The sequence below is a fragment of the Oncorhynchus tshawytscha genome, unplaced genomic scaffold (assembly GCF_018296145.1).
Source record: "Oncorhynchus tshawytscha isolate Ot180627B unplaced genomic scaffold, Otsh_v2.0 Un_contig_1758_pilon_pilon, whole genome shotgun sequence".
Classification (NCBI taxonomy): domain Eukaryota; kingdom Metazoa; phylum Chordata; class Actinopteri; order Salmoniformes; family Salmonidae; genus Oncorhynchus; species Oncorhynchus tshawytscha.
In genome coordinates, this window is record NW_024609619.1 from 218,712 (window position 1) to 234,431 (window position 15,720).

General features: G+C 44.4%; 1 protein-coding gene across 7 annotated transcripts in view; it reads right to left on the reverse strand.

Moving 5' to 3' along the window:
* The window catches only part of LOC112263903 (SUN domain-containing protein 1), a 53,601-nt gene that overhangs the window by 36,358 nt on the left and 1,523 nt on the right, over nucleotides 1–15,720 (reverse strand). For 2 of the 7 annotated variants that reach the window (XM_042316357.1, XM_042316353.1), the window contains exons 1-2: nucleotides 10,521–10,765; nucleotides 9,914–10,008 (exon numbers count right to left, since the gene is read on the reverse strand). The exons of 1 other annotated variant lie outside the window; for it this stretch is intronic. In XM_042316357.1, coding sequence (XP_042172291.1) covers nucleotides 9,914–10,008; nucleotides 10,521–10,535 — 110 coding nt within the window. In that variant the 5' untranslated portion in view covers nucleotides 10,536–10,765. Of the gene's footprint in view, nucleotides 1–9,913; nucleotides 10,009–10,289; nucleotides 10,488–10,520; nucleotides 10,767–14,439; nucleotides 14,743–15,720 lie in introns of those variants that run through there. 4 more of the 7 variants (XM_042316354.1, XM_042316356.1, XM_042316355.1 and 1 more) reach the window with 4 other exon arrangements.

The following is a 15,720-nucleotide window of genomic DNA, read 5'->3' on the forward strand; positions in this document are numbered from 1 at the left end:
CACAGTCAGGGATCAGTGATACAGTCACACACACACTTACAGTCAGGGATCAGTGATACAGTCACACACACACCACAGTCAGGGATCAGTGATACAGTCACACACACCTACAGTCAGGGATCAGTGATACAGTTCACACACACACACACAGTCAGGGATCAGTGATACAGTCACACACACACACCACAGTCAGGGATCAGTGATACAGTCACACACACACACCACAGTCAGTGATCAGTGATACAGTGATACAGCACACACACACACCACAGTCAGGGATCAGTGATACAGTCACACACACACCACAGTCAGGGATCAGTGATACAGTCACACACACACCACACCTCTCCTGTACTCCCTGTTCACACACACACAGTCAGGGATCAGTGATACAGTCACTCACATCACCACAGTCAGGGATCAGTGATACAGTCACACACACACCACAGTCAGGATTGATACACACACACACCACAGTCAGGGATCAGTGATACAGTCACACACACCACAGTCAGGGATCAGTGATACAGTCACACTCACACCACAGTCAGGGATCAGTGATACAGGACTTCACACACCACAGTCAGGGATCAGTGATACAGTCCCCACACCACAGTCAGGGATCAGTGAACAGTCACACACACACCACAGTCAGGGATCAGTGATACAGTCGGCACACACATCACAGTCAATCTGATACAGTCACACACACCACAGTCAGGGATCAGTGATACATCAGTCAGGGATCAGTGAAGTCACACACACACCACAGTCAGGGATCAGTGAAGAGTCACACAGTCAGTCAGGGCAGTGATACAGTCACACACCACAGTCTCAGTGATACAGTCACACACACCACAGTCAGGGATCTACAGTCACACACACACCACAGTCAGGGATCAGTGTGTCACAGTCACACACACCACAGTCAGGGATCAGTGATACAGTCACACACACCACAGTCAGGGACAGTGCTCTCACCACAGTCAGGGATCAGTCACACACACACACAGTCAGGGATCAGTGAAAGTCACCTGCCCTCCAGGACACCTACACACCACAGTACAGGAAGGCCATAAAGATCATCACAGACATCACACACACCACAGTCAGGGCCAGTGATACAGTCACACACACCACAGTCAGGGATCAGTGATACAGTCACACACACACACAGTGCATCAGCTGATACACAGTCAGGGATCAGTGATACAGTCATCACACACCACAGTCAGGGACAGTGATACAGCACACACACCACAGTCAGGGATCAGTGATGCACACACACACAGTCAGGGACAGTGATCACACACACACACCACAGTCAGGGATCAGTGATACAGTCACACACACCACAGTCAGGGATCAGTGATACAGTTATACACATGTTACACCACAGTCAGGGATCAGTGATAGTCAGGGACAGTTCACACACACACCACAGTCAGGGATCAGTGATACAGTCACACACACACACCACAGTCAGGGATCAGTGATACAGTCACACACACACCACAGTCAGGGATCAGTGATACAGTCACACACACATCACCACAGTGATCTTGCCACACACCACAGTGATCAGTCTGATACAGTCACACACACACACCACAGTCAGGGATCAGTGATACAGTCACACACACACCACAGTCAGGGATCAGTGATACAGTCACACACACACCACAGTCAGGGAACAGTGATACAGCACACACACACACCACAGTCAGGGATCAGTGATACAGTCACACACACACCACAGTCAGGGATCAGTGATACAGTCACACACACACCAGTCAGATTTCATTTTGATCAGTGATACAGTCACACACACACACCACAGTCAGGGAGTCAGTGATACAGTCACACACACACCACAGTCAGGGTCAGTGATACAGTCACACACACCACAGGGATCAGTGATACAGTCACACACACACCACAGTCAGGGATCAGTGATACAGTCACACACACACACCACAGTCAGGGATCAGTGATACAGTCACACACACACACCACAGTCAGGGATCAGTGATACAGTCACACACACACACAGTCAGGGATCAGTGATACAGTCAGGGATCAGTGATACAGTCACACACACACACCACAGTCAGGGATCAGTGATACAGTCACACACACACCACAGTCAGGGGGATCAGTGATACAGTCACACACACCACAGTCAGGGATCAGTGATACAGTCACACACACACACCACAGTCAGGGAGCAGTGACACAGTCACACACACCACAGTCAGGGAGCAGTGATACAGTCACACACACCACAGTCAGGGAGCAGTGATAGTCACACACACACCACAGTCAGGGAGCAGTGATACAGTCACACACACACCACAGTCAGGGAGCAGTGATACAGAGTCAGGGAGCAGTGATACAGTCACACACACCACAGTCAGGGAGCAGTGATACAGTCACACACACACCACAGTCAGGGATCAGTGATACAGTCACACACACACCACAGTCAGGGATCAGTGATACAGTCACACACACACCACAGTCAGGGATCAGTGATACAGTCACACACACACACCACAGTCAGGGATCAGTGATACAGTCACACACACACACCACAGTCAGGGATCAGTGATACAGTCACACACACACACACCACAGTCAGGGAGCAGTGATACAGTCACACACACCACAGTCAGGGAGCTCAGACACAGATTACAAACCACATGTTCTAGAAATCTAAACGGTGAAACCACAGGTTGAACAATTCAACACACACACTTTTTTTGTTGTTTAAAAACTGATGCACTATCAACTCACCCTTAACAAGCCTGGGATGTTAGGCCAAATACTAAACACACCGAAAACTTCATTAGCAGAACCATTTCAAAACAAATGTGGCGTTGAGACTAACCACCAGCAGGCTGTCTTCTGGAGTGTATTACTGAGGGAGATCACTCCCAGCAGGGTTCATAACTCCTCCTTTAAACCCTTCTGGGCCTCACTACATTCTGCTTACAAAATTAAGTTTTACTGGAGATGTTTCCATACAGTTGTTTAAGCTGGGCTCTGGAGGGTCAGTGCAGGTCTGTGGGGGAAACACAAAACACACGTCCCACCCTACGGTCCTAAACCATTATAGAGTAGAGAGCTGCCATTCCCCTGAGGAAGAACACAGGCCTATATTTACCACAGGCAGGGCAGGGACAGGCTGGTTAGAGGGGATCTCAGATTTCCATCTGTCTAACTCTGGGTGGGTTTCAATTGGCACTGAGATTACAGCCACCGCCCATCCTCCTCTTTTCCCTCGAACAGAAGCACTTCTCTTCCTTCTCTCTCTAACAGTGTGCCATCTCTTCCTCTCTCTCGCACTTTCATATTGCCCTTGTTGCTATGGAAACTTCTCCAAACAGCTCTCCGGGGCCTGAGAGGGTGTGTGTGTGATCTGTGGCCGCCTGAGTTTGTGCCCCTCCCACTTCTACAGAGAAAATCCTGTCAGAGGAGCACTAGCAAGTAAAGAAGAGGGGGAAAAAACAGTAGTTGAAATTCCCCTTCACATGTTATAAGTTCAGCCTGAATGGTGTCAACAACACCACCTCTGACACAGACACACCATCATCCAGCTGCTGCCATTCAACCATGCCCTTGACCAGTGAAGCACTGTCTGAGGGAGGCAACCATGCTGCCACACATACACAAACAGGCATGGACACAAGCCCACATCGTCCCACAACACACACCAGATGTCCTAAACAACTGAGTGCAGCACGTCCAACCAACAGAAACTGGCAGTCCTTCTCCACACATGCCTTTAACATTCCTTGATTCACAGTCTATTACCACCCAGCCCCAGGCTGATCATATCACTATAACCACTGATCTTAATATTACCCTAGATCACCTTCCACCCAGCCCCAGGCTGATCATATCACTATAACCACTGATCTTAATATTACCCTAGATCACCTTCCACCCAGCCCCAGGCTGATCATATCACTATAACCACTGGTCCTAATAATACCCTAGATCAGTTTGAGTGACTATGAGAGATACAATACTAACGCCAACCAGGGGACCTACTTACCCAGTAACACAGATTGGTCATAAAATATGAAGGGGCCCATTGAGAGACACACTATTGCACTCTCAGGCTAGGGTCAGTGTGTGTAGAACCCCATCCATCAGGTGCTGTTTATTTGAAAGGGGCAGCCAGAACTCTACTACACTGCTGGGTGTCAGGTAGGTAGGTGTGTGTACTCTGCTGTGATTGACTCGTGTGTGGAAATGTCTAACCCAAGAGCTGAATTCGCTCTTTCCTTTTTCCATCTAACACACTCCCTACCTCTCTCATGCACACACACATTCACATGTTAGAAATATGGCATAGGAGAGAAAAATCAGGCACTGGGCAGAAAACGAGGTTTCTTTTCTATTCAAATCCAAACATATCCATGATGGCAGAATTTCTCCTTCTCTGAGAAGTAACTAACCTAACCTCAAAGTATACTCCATTTGTGTGTTATTACAACACTATCATTGAGCTGATACACACACACACACACAAATATATGGACAACCCTTCAAATTAGTGGATTGGCTATTTCAGCCACACCTGTTGCTAACAGGTGTATATAATTGAGCACACAGTCATGCAATCTCCATAGACAAACATTGGCAGTAGAATGGCCTTACTGAAGTTCTCAGTGACTTTCAACGTGGCACTGTCAGGATGCCACCTTGCCAACAACTCAATTCGTCAAATTTCTGCCCTGCTAGAGGTGCCCCGGTCAACTGTAAGTGCTGTTATTGTGAAGTGGAAACATCTAGGAGCAACAGCGGCTCGGCCGCGAAGTGGTAGGCCACACACGCTCACAGAATGGGATTGCCGAGTGCTGAAGCACGTAGTGCGGAAAAATCGTCTATCCTCGGTTGCAACCCACCACTACAGAGTCCAAACTGCCTCTGGAAGCAACGTCAGCACAATAACTGCTCGTCAGGAGCGTCATAAAAATGGGTTTCCATGGCAGAGCAGTCGTGCACAAGCCTAAGATCACCATGTGCAAAGTGTCGGCTGGAGTGGTGTAAAGCTTGCCATCATTAGACTCCGGAGCAGTGGAAACGTGTGATTCATCACTCCAGAGAATGTGATTCATCACTCCAGAGAATGTGATTCATCACTCCAGAGAATGTTTCACCAGCTTGCAGTCCGACGGACAAATCTGGGTTTGGCGGATGCCAGGAGAAGACTACCTTCCCCAATGCATAGTGCCAACTGTAAAGTTTGGTGGAGAAGGAATAATGGTCAAGGGCTGTTTTTCATGGTTTGGCCCCTTAGTTCCAGTGAAGGGAAATCTTAACGCCACAGCATACCATGATATTCTAGACGATTCTGCGCTTCCAACTTTGTGGCAACAGTTTGGGGAAAGCCTTTTTCCGTTTCATCATGACAATGTCCCCATGTACAAAGCGAGGTCCATACAGAAATGTTTTCTCGAGATCGGTGTGGAAGGACTGACATGCACAGAGCCCTAACCTCAACCCCATCGAACACCTTTGGGATGAATTGGAACGCTGACTGTGCCCGACCTCACTAATGTTCATGGCTGAATGGAAACAAGTTCCAGCAGCAATGTTCCAACATCTAGTGGAAAGCCTTCCCAGAAGAGTGGAGGCTGTTATTACAGCCCATGATATTTTGGAAAGAGATGTTTGGCGAACAGGTGTCCACATACTTTTTTGCCATGAGGTGTATATGGATTCTCTAATATATGGAGTTCAATAATAAAAAAACATTTTTATTAAACAAATATTAAAGTTATGACTGATTAGTATCTCGTTACAACATTTCCCAGTGTAGTACAGAGTAGCTTGGGTGGTACTATATAATTAAAAATAACAATTGAATGTCTCTCTATAGCTGGTACAACTTATTTTCTCACAGGGGTAATACTCAAGAATCCTCCACTGACAGCAGTAGATCAATAGTCTAAAGCCAGGAAATAGCTGAGAGCCTGGGAGAGAGCAGGGAGACCTCCCCTTACAAGGGCAGACATTATACAGGCTTTACATCAATCAGTGAGGCCATTCTCCTTACAGCTAATGACTATGGTGTTTGTACCAATGGGAATACACTGGTAATTAAACCCTTGGTTGGTGGGCTGTAGCATGGTGGTCTCTGCTGGGTCGTATTGATTAGGCCCCAAACGGAAGACAATGAACTGAAACAGGGAGGGACTAGTTTAACTTGTCCAATAAAAAGCCTGATTTTCCTTTGCCCGTAGCTATACGTTTTGCTACAGTGTTGCCTAATGAATGGGACCCTGGCCTCCTGCTCCTGTCCACTCAGGCTGTTTGTTCCCCTCACTGTGGAGCTTCTAAAAGGCCTCTCAGATTGTTGGATGTGATTGGTTGGGCTTTCATTCATTCCTCCCTCCCTTTCTCCAACTTGTCTACCAGTCTTTTGAGTTCTAACAACAGATGGCCCAACGGTTGCTGTCACCTGACCCTGTCCCTCTCAGTGTGACCCTCTCCCCATTCCACAAGAAGCCACACACACACACAGTACAGTGTGACAGCTCTCAAACTGATAGGCTGATATTTCTGATGCCTAGCTACAGTACATGAGTCAACTGCCTTCTCTGTCAGTTTGTTCTGCCATTTAAAAAACAACAGCCCAACAAGGCAAAACCAATAACATTTTGTTAGTTCAACTAATTCAATAAGTGAAGTATTAGCCTACATTACTCTTTCATGTACAAGAAAGAGAGACTCTTTACCTAATTCTCAGATCAGTGCCACCAGGCATTAATATGGTTGATCAACTCTCTCACTGGACCATGGAGGCACACAGTCTTGTTCCAATCTTCCATGCTAGAGAGAGACTGAGAACCCAGAGCCTTTTAATCGGTCTCCACCTCACTCCACACACGACCTGGGACCGGTCCGGCGCCAAACAGGCTTTCCCACGGTCAGAAGACTGTAGTAGGGCTGTTAGAATTTGAACTATGAATTGTGATTCTATTGGGTAGGACACGGCTGTGGGAGAGCTTTCAATGCAGGGAAGGTGTTGCTTGGTTATTATCTTATTGCCTTATACCTTCACAGTGAGGCGAGTCAAGGTGGCTCCACAGGTTATCAAGAGGTTAAACTGAGCAATTATGAGACATAGAAAACAACATTACCAGCAGAAGCCCTTAAGGATTGTAGACTAAATCCTGTCTCATGTAAGAGAGCTCACCTGCAGCAAATTCTACTGCAGTAAGGAAGCCATTTCTCTACTGCAACACACGCGCACACAGACACCCCCATTCCCCTCAACACAAGGCTACTCATGGCAAACCCACACACCCTGGCACTCCCACCTCTTCTACATACCTGTGAGAACAGTGAGATATTAAAGGCAATTACAAGGGATGCATGTAAATGTCATCTAGTTGTCAGGCCAGCCAGGCCTTGGAGGACAGCCTGTGGTCTGGGCCTTGTCCAACTCAGGGAGAGGAGAGGACTAAACATGTCAGCGGACTGAAGGGCTTTTCTATAGGTGTGCCGTTAGCATTTTTGAAAGGAGAGCGAGGGTAGAGTATGGTAGTCAATCTAATGGGAGTGGTTGTGTTAGAACATGCTCCCGTTCAAAGGAGAGCGAGGGTAGAGTATGGTAGTCAATCTAATGGGAGTGGTTGTGTTAGAACATGCTCCCGTTCAAAGGAGAGCGAGGGTAGAGTATGGTAGTCAATCTAATGGGAGTGGTTGTGTTAGAACATGCTCCCGTTCAAAGGAGAGCGAGGGTAGAGTATGGTAGTCAATCTAATGGGAGTGGTTGTGTTAGAACATGCTCCCGTTCAAAGGAGAGCGAGGGTAGAGTATGGTAGTCAATCTAATGGGAGTGGTTGTGTTGAACATGTTGTGTTAGTCAATCTAATGGGATGGTTGTGTTAGAACATGCTCCCGTACACAAGTGTGTTACACTGTTACTCTCTCAGCAAGAAGCACTACAGAATGTCTCCTCTTAAAGACCCAAATTCCAGCACTGTCCAGCACCCCCCATTTCTTTACACGAGGTGTCAAAAGTGACAGTGTAAAAAAAAAAAAACATTCCAACTTCACACACACACACACAAATCCCCTGCATATTCAGTGACAATCACACCTGCAAGCAGTTTCATGCCCAGGCCCCAGAGATGATGGGCTGAAGAAAGAGAGAGATCAGACCAATGATGATCCAGCAGCATGTACTGTAAACTAGGGCAGCATGATATGGGCAAATACATTTAATTGTGATTCAGATCAAAACCCTTTGGTCAACTGTTGGAATCATGGAAATAAAATGCATTTTCCATTATATTATTTTATTTTATTATTTTATAATAGAATCTTTGAGAACTAACAATTGCAGGAAATTTGCTAAATCTATTTCAGTTCCATGGAGAATTTAAGAATTGCAGGAAATTGGCTTGAAAATGCACAAAAAATTGCTACACCACTTAGATGAGGAGCCTTTCAAATGTTCCCTAAAATTCAGCAGAGCCAAAGTCTAACTGCGACCTTTGCCGCCCGCATCCATTGCCACACCCACCACCTAAGCCACTTTTTTTGAATCCATAAAAAATAAACTGCACAACATGAAAAGTTTCTTCCTTGAAAATTCAGAGGGAGAGAACAGTGTGTGACTGACATGAGACATACCATGAGAGGAAACACAGGAAGCAAACACCAAGCCAAGGGATAGTCAGTCCAAACTAAGATAACTACAAAGGCGCTATGCTACCATTTTCATTGTGTTGTTCCCTCATAACACACAGCCTTACACACAGAAATGCTGAACCACAAGCGCACACACTGACAGAATCATCGGGCTGAATCATCGAAACCACAACCACAGCGGTTGCTCGTGTGAGCAACTCTGGAACTCATCAGCAAGACTGCACCAAGATCTTCAATGTATCAACTGTCAAGGATGAATATTTGTATCTAGACTGAAAATATTTAGCTAGTAATAGAAGCCATTAAAATACATCTTTACAATTTCAACATTCTCTCCTCACTCCAACTGTTGTAAAATGTATTCTCAAATGTACTTCAAAAGAGCTTTTTACTCAAGTGAGAGCAAAGACAATCAAGTCAGTAAGATTTCTGAATGCAACACAAACTCATTCAGGACTCCTAATGGTGCTTTACTCTTGGAAAGAGATGTCAAACACTGAAAAACAGGAGGTGAATGAGAAACAACCTCAGGATTGAGGCAGCAGAACCCTTTCATTCTCCACAGCTGTGGTAATGACTTGACTGATCTGACAGAGGCTCTGACTGTAGTCAGTGGACATAACCACATTAGGGAGACGGGATTCAATAACAAATACTATTTTTACCTGAGTCACAGAGGAATAGCTAACTAGTGTAGGAAGGAAAGATTGATGATAACCCTCACCACACATCTGGAGGCCATCTGAATACGGGAAGAGCAACAGATAGGTCCCTGAACCTTGGATAAGACACAGTATGAAACCTCTAGCCTGTTCTACAGAGGAACAGATAGGTCCCTGAACCTTGGATAAGACACAGTATGAAACCTCTAGCCTGTTCTACAGAGGAACAGATAGGTCCCTGAACCTTGGATAAGACACAGTATGAAACCTCTAGCCTGTTCTACAGAGGAACAGATAGGTCCCTGAACCTTGGATAAGACACAGTATGAAACCTCTAGCCTGTTCTACAGAGGAACAGATAGGTCCCTGAACCTTGGATAAGACACAGTATGAAACCTCTAGCCTGTTCTACAGAGGAACAGGATATGTACTATACCATTTCAATTCACGTAAATACTCCTGCAATTGTTCATTACACACACTCTGAATTGTCTAGAATGGACATGAAATGAACCTGATGAAATGGTCAGTAGATGCCAGTCAGTAACGATCAGTAGCGCAGCCAGCATTCTCACCTGAGGGAGTAGGTATATCCTGTGTTCTCTGGAGCACACTGTGGAGGAGTGTATGTGTGTAGGCGAGAGAAATCCATTGTCATTCTCCGATCAGACTGCAAGAGTCAGGGTGGAAGGGAGAGGGCTCTTTAGGCCATAGCACAATAGATGAGGGATTATCATTCTAACACACCAGCAAAAGCATGCATTACACACACACACACACACACACACACTTTTGTTCAGCTTGTCTCTCGGGACTAGTACTGTTTAGATCCAGTAAAAGGTTGATGTACTTTCCCACAGAGCAATAGCATAGTCCTACAAACACTCAATAGTTAGCATACAAACAAAGTGTTCCATACACATACTACACCTCTCTGGTGAATATTAGTACCTCTCTCTCTGTGCCTCCACAGCCCAATCCCACATTAGACCCAATCTACTTGGCTTCACTCCAAGAAAACCTAGGCAGCAGTAGCTACTCTGGAGAGTCCCAGAGCCCAGGCAGGCAGACAGGCAGACAGGCAGACAGGCGAGTAATGAGAACAGTTACACATTATAATTTCCCTAGCACACAATACTACAGCCCTGCTCTGTTCTGTTCTGTAGAGTAGACTTGGCCAACCTCCTTCCCTTGCATTATGGCTGCGGCCTGTTGACGGCAAGCGCTTCGGAAGGCAGGCAGCAGGGTTAGGTAATGAATGGAACTCTTCTTCTCTTTCTGTAGTTCAGCAGCTGTGGGCTGACGGGGACCAGTGGAGACAGGACAGGGGACAATGGGAGTCCCTCTCAGGCAAGGCACTCAGCCAAAATACCAGACTGACTCCCTCTCAGGCACAGCACCCAGCCCAATACCAGACCGACTGGGGAAAACAGGCTCTCTCCCTTCAGAGAGTAGCACATACAGAGGTGGAGCTATAGGCCCAACCCTGATAATGGACGGGACACACCTAGCCAGGTAGATGCCTGGGGCCTGTTCAGGAGGGTGCGGTGCAAATAACATTACAGAATGTGTGTGTAGGAGAGGAGTAGACATAATTGTGGGAATTTTGCCAGTTCTATACATTAGCCTACATTTCTGTCTACAACATTGTGAGCCCTGCACACTCCCAGAAGCAACACCAGGAAGATGGCAAGCGTGGGACACAGTAATCTATAAGCTACTCAATTGAACATGACCCCGTGAAGGGTCAGGAGAGGGCTAACATGAAACCTGTTTAAACCCTCAGTCAAATATATAGTAACCCAACAGGTACTATATAGGGAACATGACAGGGATGAATTTGGAGGTGGTGATTTGTTTAGTCTATTCAAAACAGAGGGAAATCAATAAATGGAGCTGAAACACTAATGTTTTGATTTTAACTATGGATCTACAACATCTAGCCTTGAAGTAAACTCAAACAGCAATGGAACGGTTGCCTCTCAAATATGCACAGAATTCAATGGTTACATAATTCAGCGGGTTTGGTTTGAATGACTCCACTTCCGCTGATAACTTACAGTAGGATGGCCCTGCAATACTACCCACGTCATATCTTCCTACAACAAACCCTGAGCTGTGCTGATACTACAGTAGCTAAGGAAGCACCCCTGCCACCTATAATATACTATTATAGAGGTTGTATTAAATAAGAGCGAGCACTATAGAGGGAACAGATGGCATTTCCCCAAATCTGCCAAATCAGAGGGACTACTGCCTGGTAATCTTAACCACAGGTCAAATCTATTTGTAAATCCAAAGGCCCAAAACAGGGATTAATAATCATGAAAACCCATGTGGCGTCTTTAATTCTGCCTGGATTAGTCGGTTGGATTGGTGGCCTGTTTTTGGCAATCCTTCAGGATGCAGAAGTTAATGGACATTCCAAGTTCAGGAAAATAACAATATAAACTCTCCTGTGTGTTCAAAACTGAATTATTTTGAAATTGTAGAGCTGAGATGGGAACCAACTTTAGAAACATGTTTCAACTGCCATCCAATGTATCACAACCACCATAAAAGAGCAATTGGTCATCCTCCATTTTTTACAAGTCATCTTCCCAGGGGTCATGGCTAGAAAGGATTCCGCTTTTGTCAAATTCACATAAAAATGTATTATTATTTTCATTTTAGCTAACCCTGACTCTTTATAACCTTAACCTAATTATCCTAACCTGCTAGATTAACTATCCTAATCTGCTGCGTAAATTCTCCTAACCTGCTACGAAATGTAAAATCTGAAAAAACCTGTATCCTTTCTCATCAAAACTCTTCTCAGGCTTAGCTTGTAAAATCTTGCAAAGGGCACGACCTATGAACTTATACTCGAGAGACAGGCTGAACACAAACAGCACAGGCACACTCACTAGCCCGCCCACCCGCACGCACGCACGCCCACCCACCCGCACCCACACACACATAGAGCAGGGTTTCCCAAACTTAAATAACCAACTCATCACCAAGCTTTGATTATTAGAATCAGCAGTGTAGTGCTTGGGCAAAAAACAAAACGTGCACGGAGGGGGGCAGGACCAAGTTTGGGAACCCCTGCTATAGAGAACCACAGTATGAGTCATAATACCCATAAAACCGAGCGGTCAAACAGGGAAATGGTACCAATAGTTTAGATTTAAGAAAGTCACCTTGTCCGGGAGAGAGTTATCAAAACGTCATGCCAGGGTAAGCCCACATGAAACACAAGCTGTGTTTGAATACTCATACTAACCTCACTATTTGTGAAGCAAATTGAGTATATTGTATGCTTATTGGTCATAGTATGGATATAGTTAACATGCCAAAAGTTCCCATAAAATAATTCACCAAAATACAAAGTATACACGCAGTGGACACTGTTTCCATGTTTTTACAGCCCATAATGCCATTCTTCAGGAAATGGCTGTGGCTTGATAATTTTTAAGATTAGAAGAAAATGGTGGAAAACATGCAGCCAAAGTCCGATGAGAGCGGATACAAATTCATTGCTTGAACTAATTATGACAGATGTTAAGAAAATGTTAAGCAATGTAATAAGGTAATAACTTTTCACATAAGTTACATTATGTTGGCTGACAATTTGTTAGCTACGCTATCCTTACGAACCACATAGCATTACAGCAGTATGTACTTTACCGGTATGTTAGCTAGTTACCGGATGTTAGTTGGCTACTAATACATCAAACTTTCCAGGCAGTATATTAACTAACTACCCAACATTGACTTGATTATTCACATCATTCTTAGCTAAGTGGTATATTTGCTGTGCGTTTCTATGGATATTTTTATTTAGCCTATCTACTCCGATTTCAGAGCACTCTCCTGTTCAATATGGCCGGTGTCCGTAAACATTGGCAAAAAAAAAGAGTAATTAAATTGTTGCCAGAAGCTCAGTTAGTCACCAATGCTCTGGATAACATGAAAACAGCCTAACCAGCTCTGCTAGGGCGAGTAAAATGGTCAGCGAGGTGTTCTATCATTTGAGTCTGGAAGTATCTAGCCAACGTTAGTCAGTTAGCTTGCCGTTGAACGCTCGGATCAACCCTTCTCCTCCGCCATAGCATCCTGTGTGACATCTGAATGCTCCGAGAGTGAAACGCTCTGAATTTACAAACGGACAATGCTCTGGATTTGCGAACACCCATATCACACTCTGGCACTCCAGACACACCCGAAATCGTAAAATGTTTAGCTAGTCATTGGTTATGCTAACAAGCTAGCAAGAGGTTGCATCGCAACATCAAGTTCAGGAGCAAGTTGTTTGCAAACTTTTGTACGTAGTATATACATAGTACGTAGTATATACTCATTAAGTATACAGTATGGGTATTCGAACACAGCTACAGCCCTTAAGTGATTCTAAAATCCCCAATGGAAAAATGAATGGTGGAAAAACGATTGGCACAATTTCCCTGTTTGACCACTAGGTTTTATCGGTATTATGACACCTCCACTGTGGAGCTCTATAGAAACCTTTCTAAAATTGCCACTTTCACAACATGCATGTTTTTTTTGTAAAACGATCTTTTCACAAAACAGTAGGTGACGAGCTAGGTTTAAAAAAAAAAAACGATATCGAATTGTTGATTCTGCACGTCGGGTTTTGGATAGGTCAAAATTTGTACTTCCATTTCAATGTGTGCAATTGGAGCAGCAAATGCCCAAATTACAGATATGAATGCATGTCCAAGTGACTCAAACTCCGTGAGTCTCGTATTGCCTAATGCTAATTTTAGAAGGCAATTTTTAAACAACGCAGACACCCGTCCATGCACTGACATTGACGTTGCGTTTATAACATACATATCAAACGTGGGCTCTCATTGCGCGGATACTGAGGGTAATATAAAGCAAACGTTTGAGCCTAAGGTCGCAGTTAACATGTGAAATAATGAAACAGGCCCGAGGTTCTGTTCGCTGTCAAAACAGAATTCCGGCGGAAGGAGCCAGAGCACTACAAACTGGGAAATAAATGCGCGTTAATTTATATTAAATGACATTTTATGACTACTAAAAAAAACGGAAGATAAAACATAATTCCAATAATATCGCGTGAACTTCTACTTGCCCGTCAGATAAGAGTCCATCTGTTATTCTTATGAGCGTAATCCAGTTGAAAAAGATCCACACATTTCTGTCTTGCAAGATGCGTTAACTTCAAACCGCATGTCGAGGCGTCTATTCCAGGTATGGTGCGTTCGATGATCCTAACCCAGATAACAAAATAATATTTATCCGTGAACATACACAAAAGTTTGCAAGTTGACAGTGTGTATGTGTACGTAATTATCAGGCACTACAAGCAGAATTCCAAAATGGCTTCCCAGACGTAACAAAGCAAGAAGGATCGCAGCAGAGATGTTCCTCCCACTCCCAGACCCGCTATTGTCAGTTTATGGCGCACACGGAATCTATTGGAGTAAAATTAAATTGCTGCATCCCACCACTACTGTAACTTCTCCCATCGGATGAGAGTTGAACTGGGAGTAGTGATCCAAGTATAATAGATATACTGATAAACTATAGCGTAACACTGAATATGATTTTGTATCAAATCAATCAAAATCACAGAGTACAAATACTGGAGGTACAGAATACAAAAACAAAAATAAATCACTATGTTTTTGTCACAGGACTAAAGAGCTCAATACCTATATGTCTAGGGCTCTTATACAAAACTATAAATAATCTATAACTGGACAGTATAATGCAATCTGGGAAACTACTACTACTGCACATTCAATGTATCATTTACACAACACAATCTACTCATTCAGATACATATTCATGATCCATCAACAGCTGTTTCCCCATCACCTCTCCAGGACAGAACTCCTACAGCTGACAGATCACTATTCATGTAAATTATGACCACAGGACAGAGTGGTATTTTCTCTCTGGTCAAAAACATTAATGTTGGGCTAAACTCAAATCTTAACCAATGCAAGTGAATTCATACATACATACATACATACATACATACATACATACATACATACATACAGCAAAATCAGTTACAGTACTGCTTTTAAATTTAGATCATATTTCAAATAAGGGCTTTTCACTGGTGGCCTGTTTACAGAGCAGATTACAACCCAAATATCAAATCAGGATCAGCTGAGAAGTTGAGCCTCAATAATTAATTTGGCCCCCATGGAACCTTTTGGATCAAGATTTAGAAAATAGTCTCATGGGACCAATAAAACAGGATATATGCAACAGGGCAGTGGCACATTGCATGCAGCCAAGTCTGCATCTCCATGCCAAAAAAGTGGTCCAGCATCATTCTCCTCCCACTTCATAGGACTACTGCACCACCTACTGTCTGTGAGAGTGTATTACATGGTGA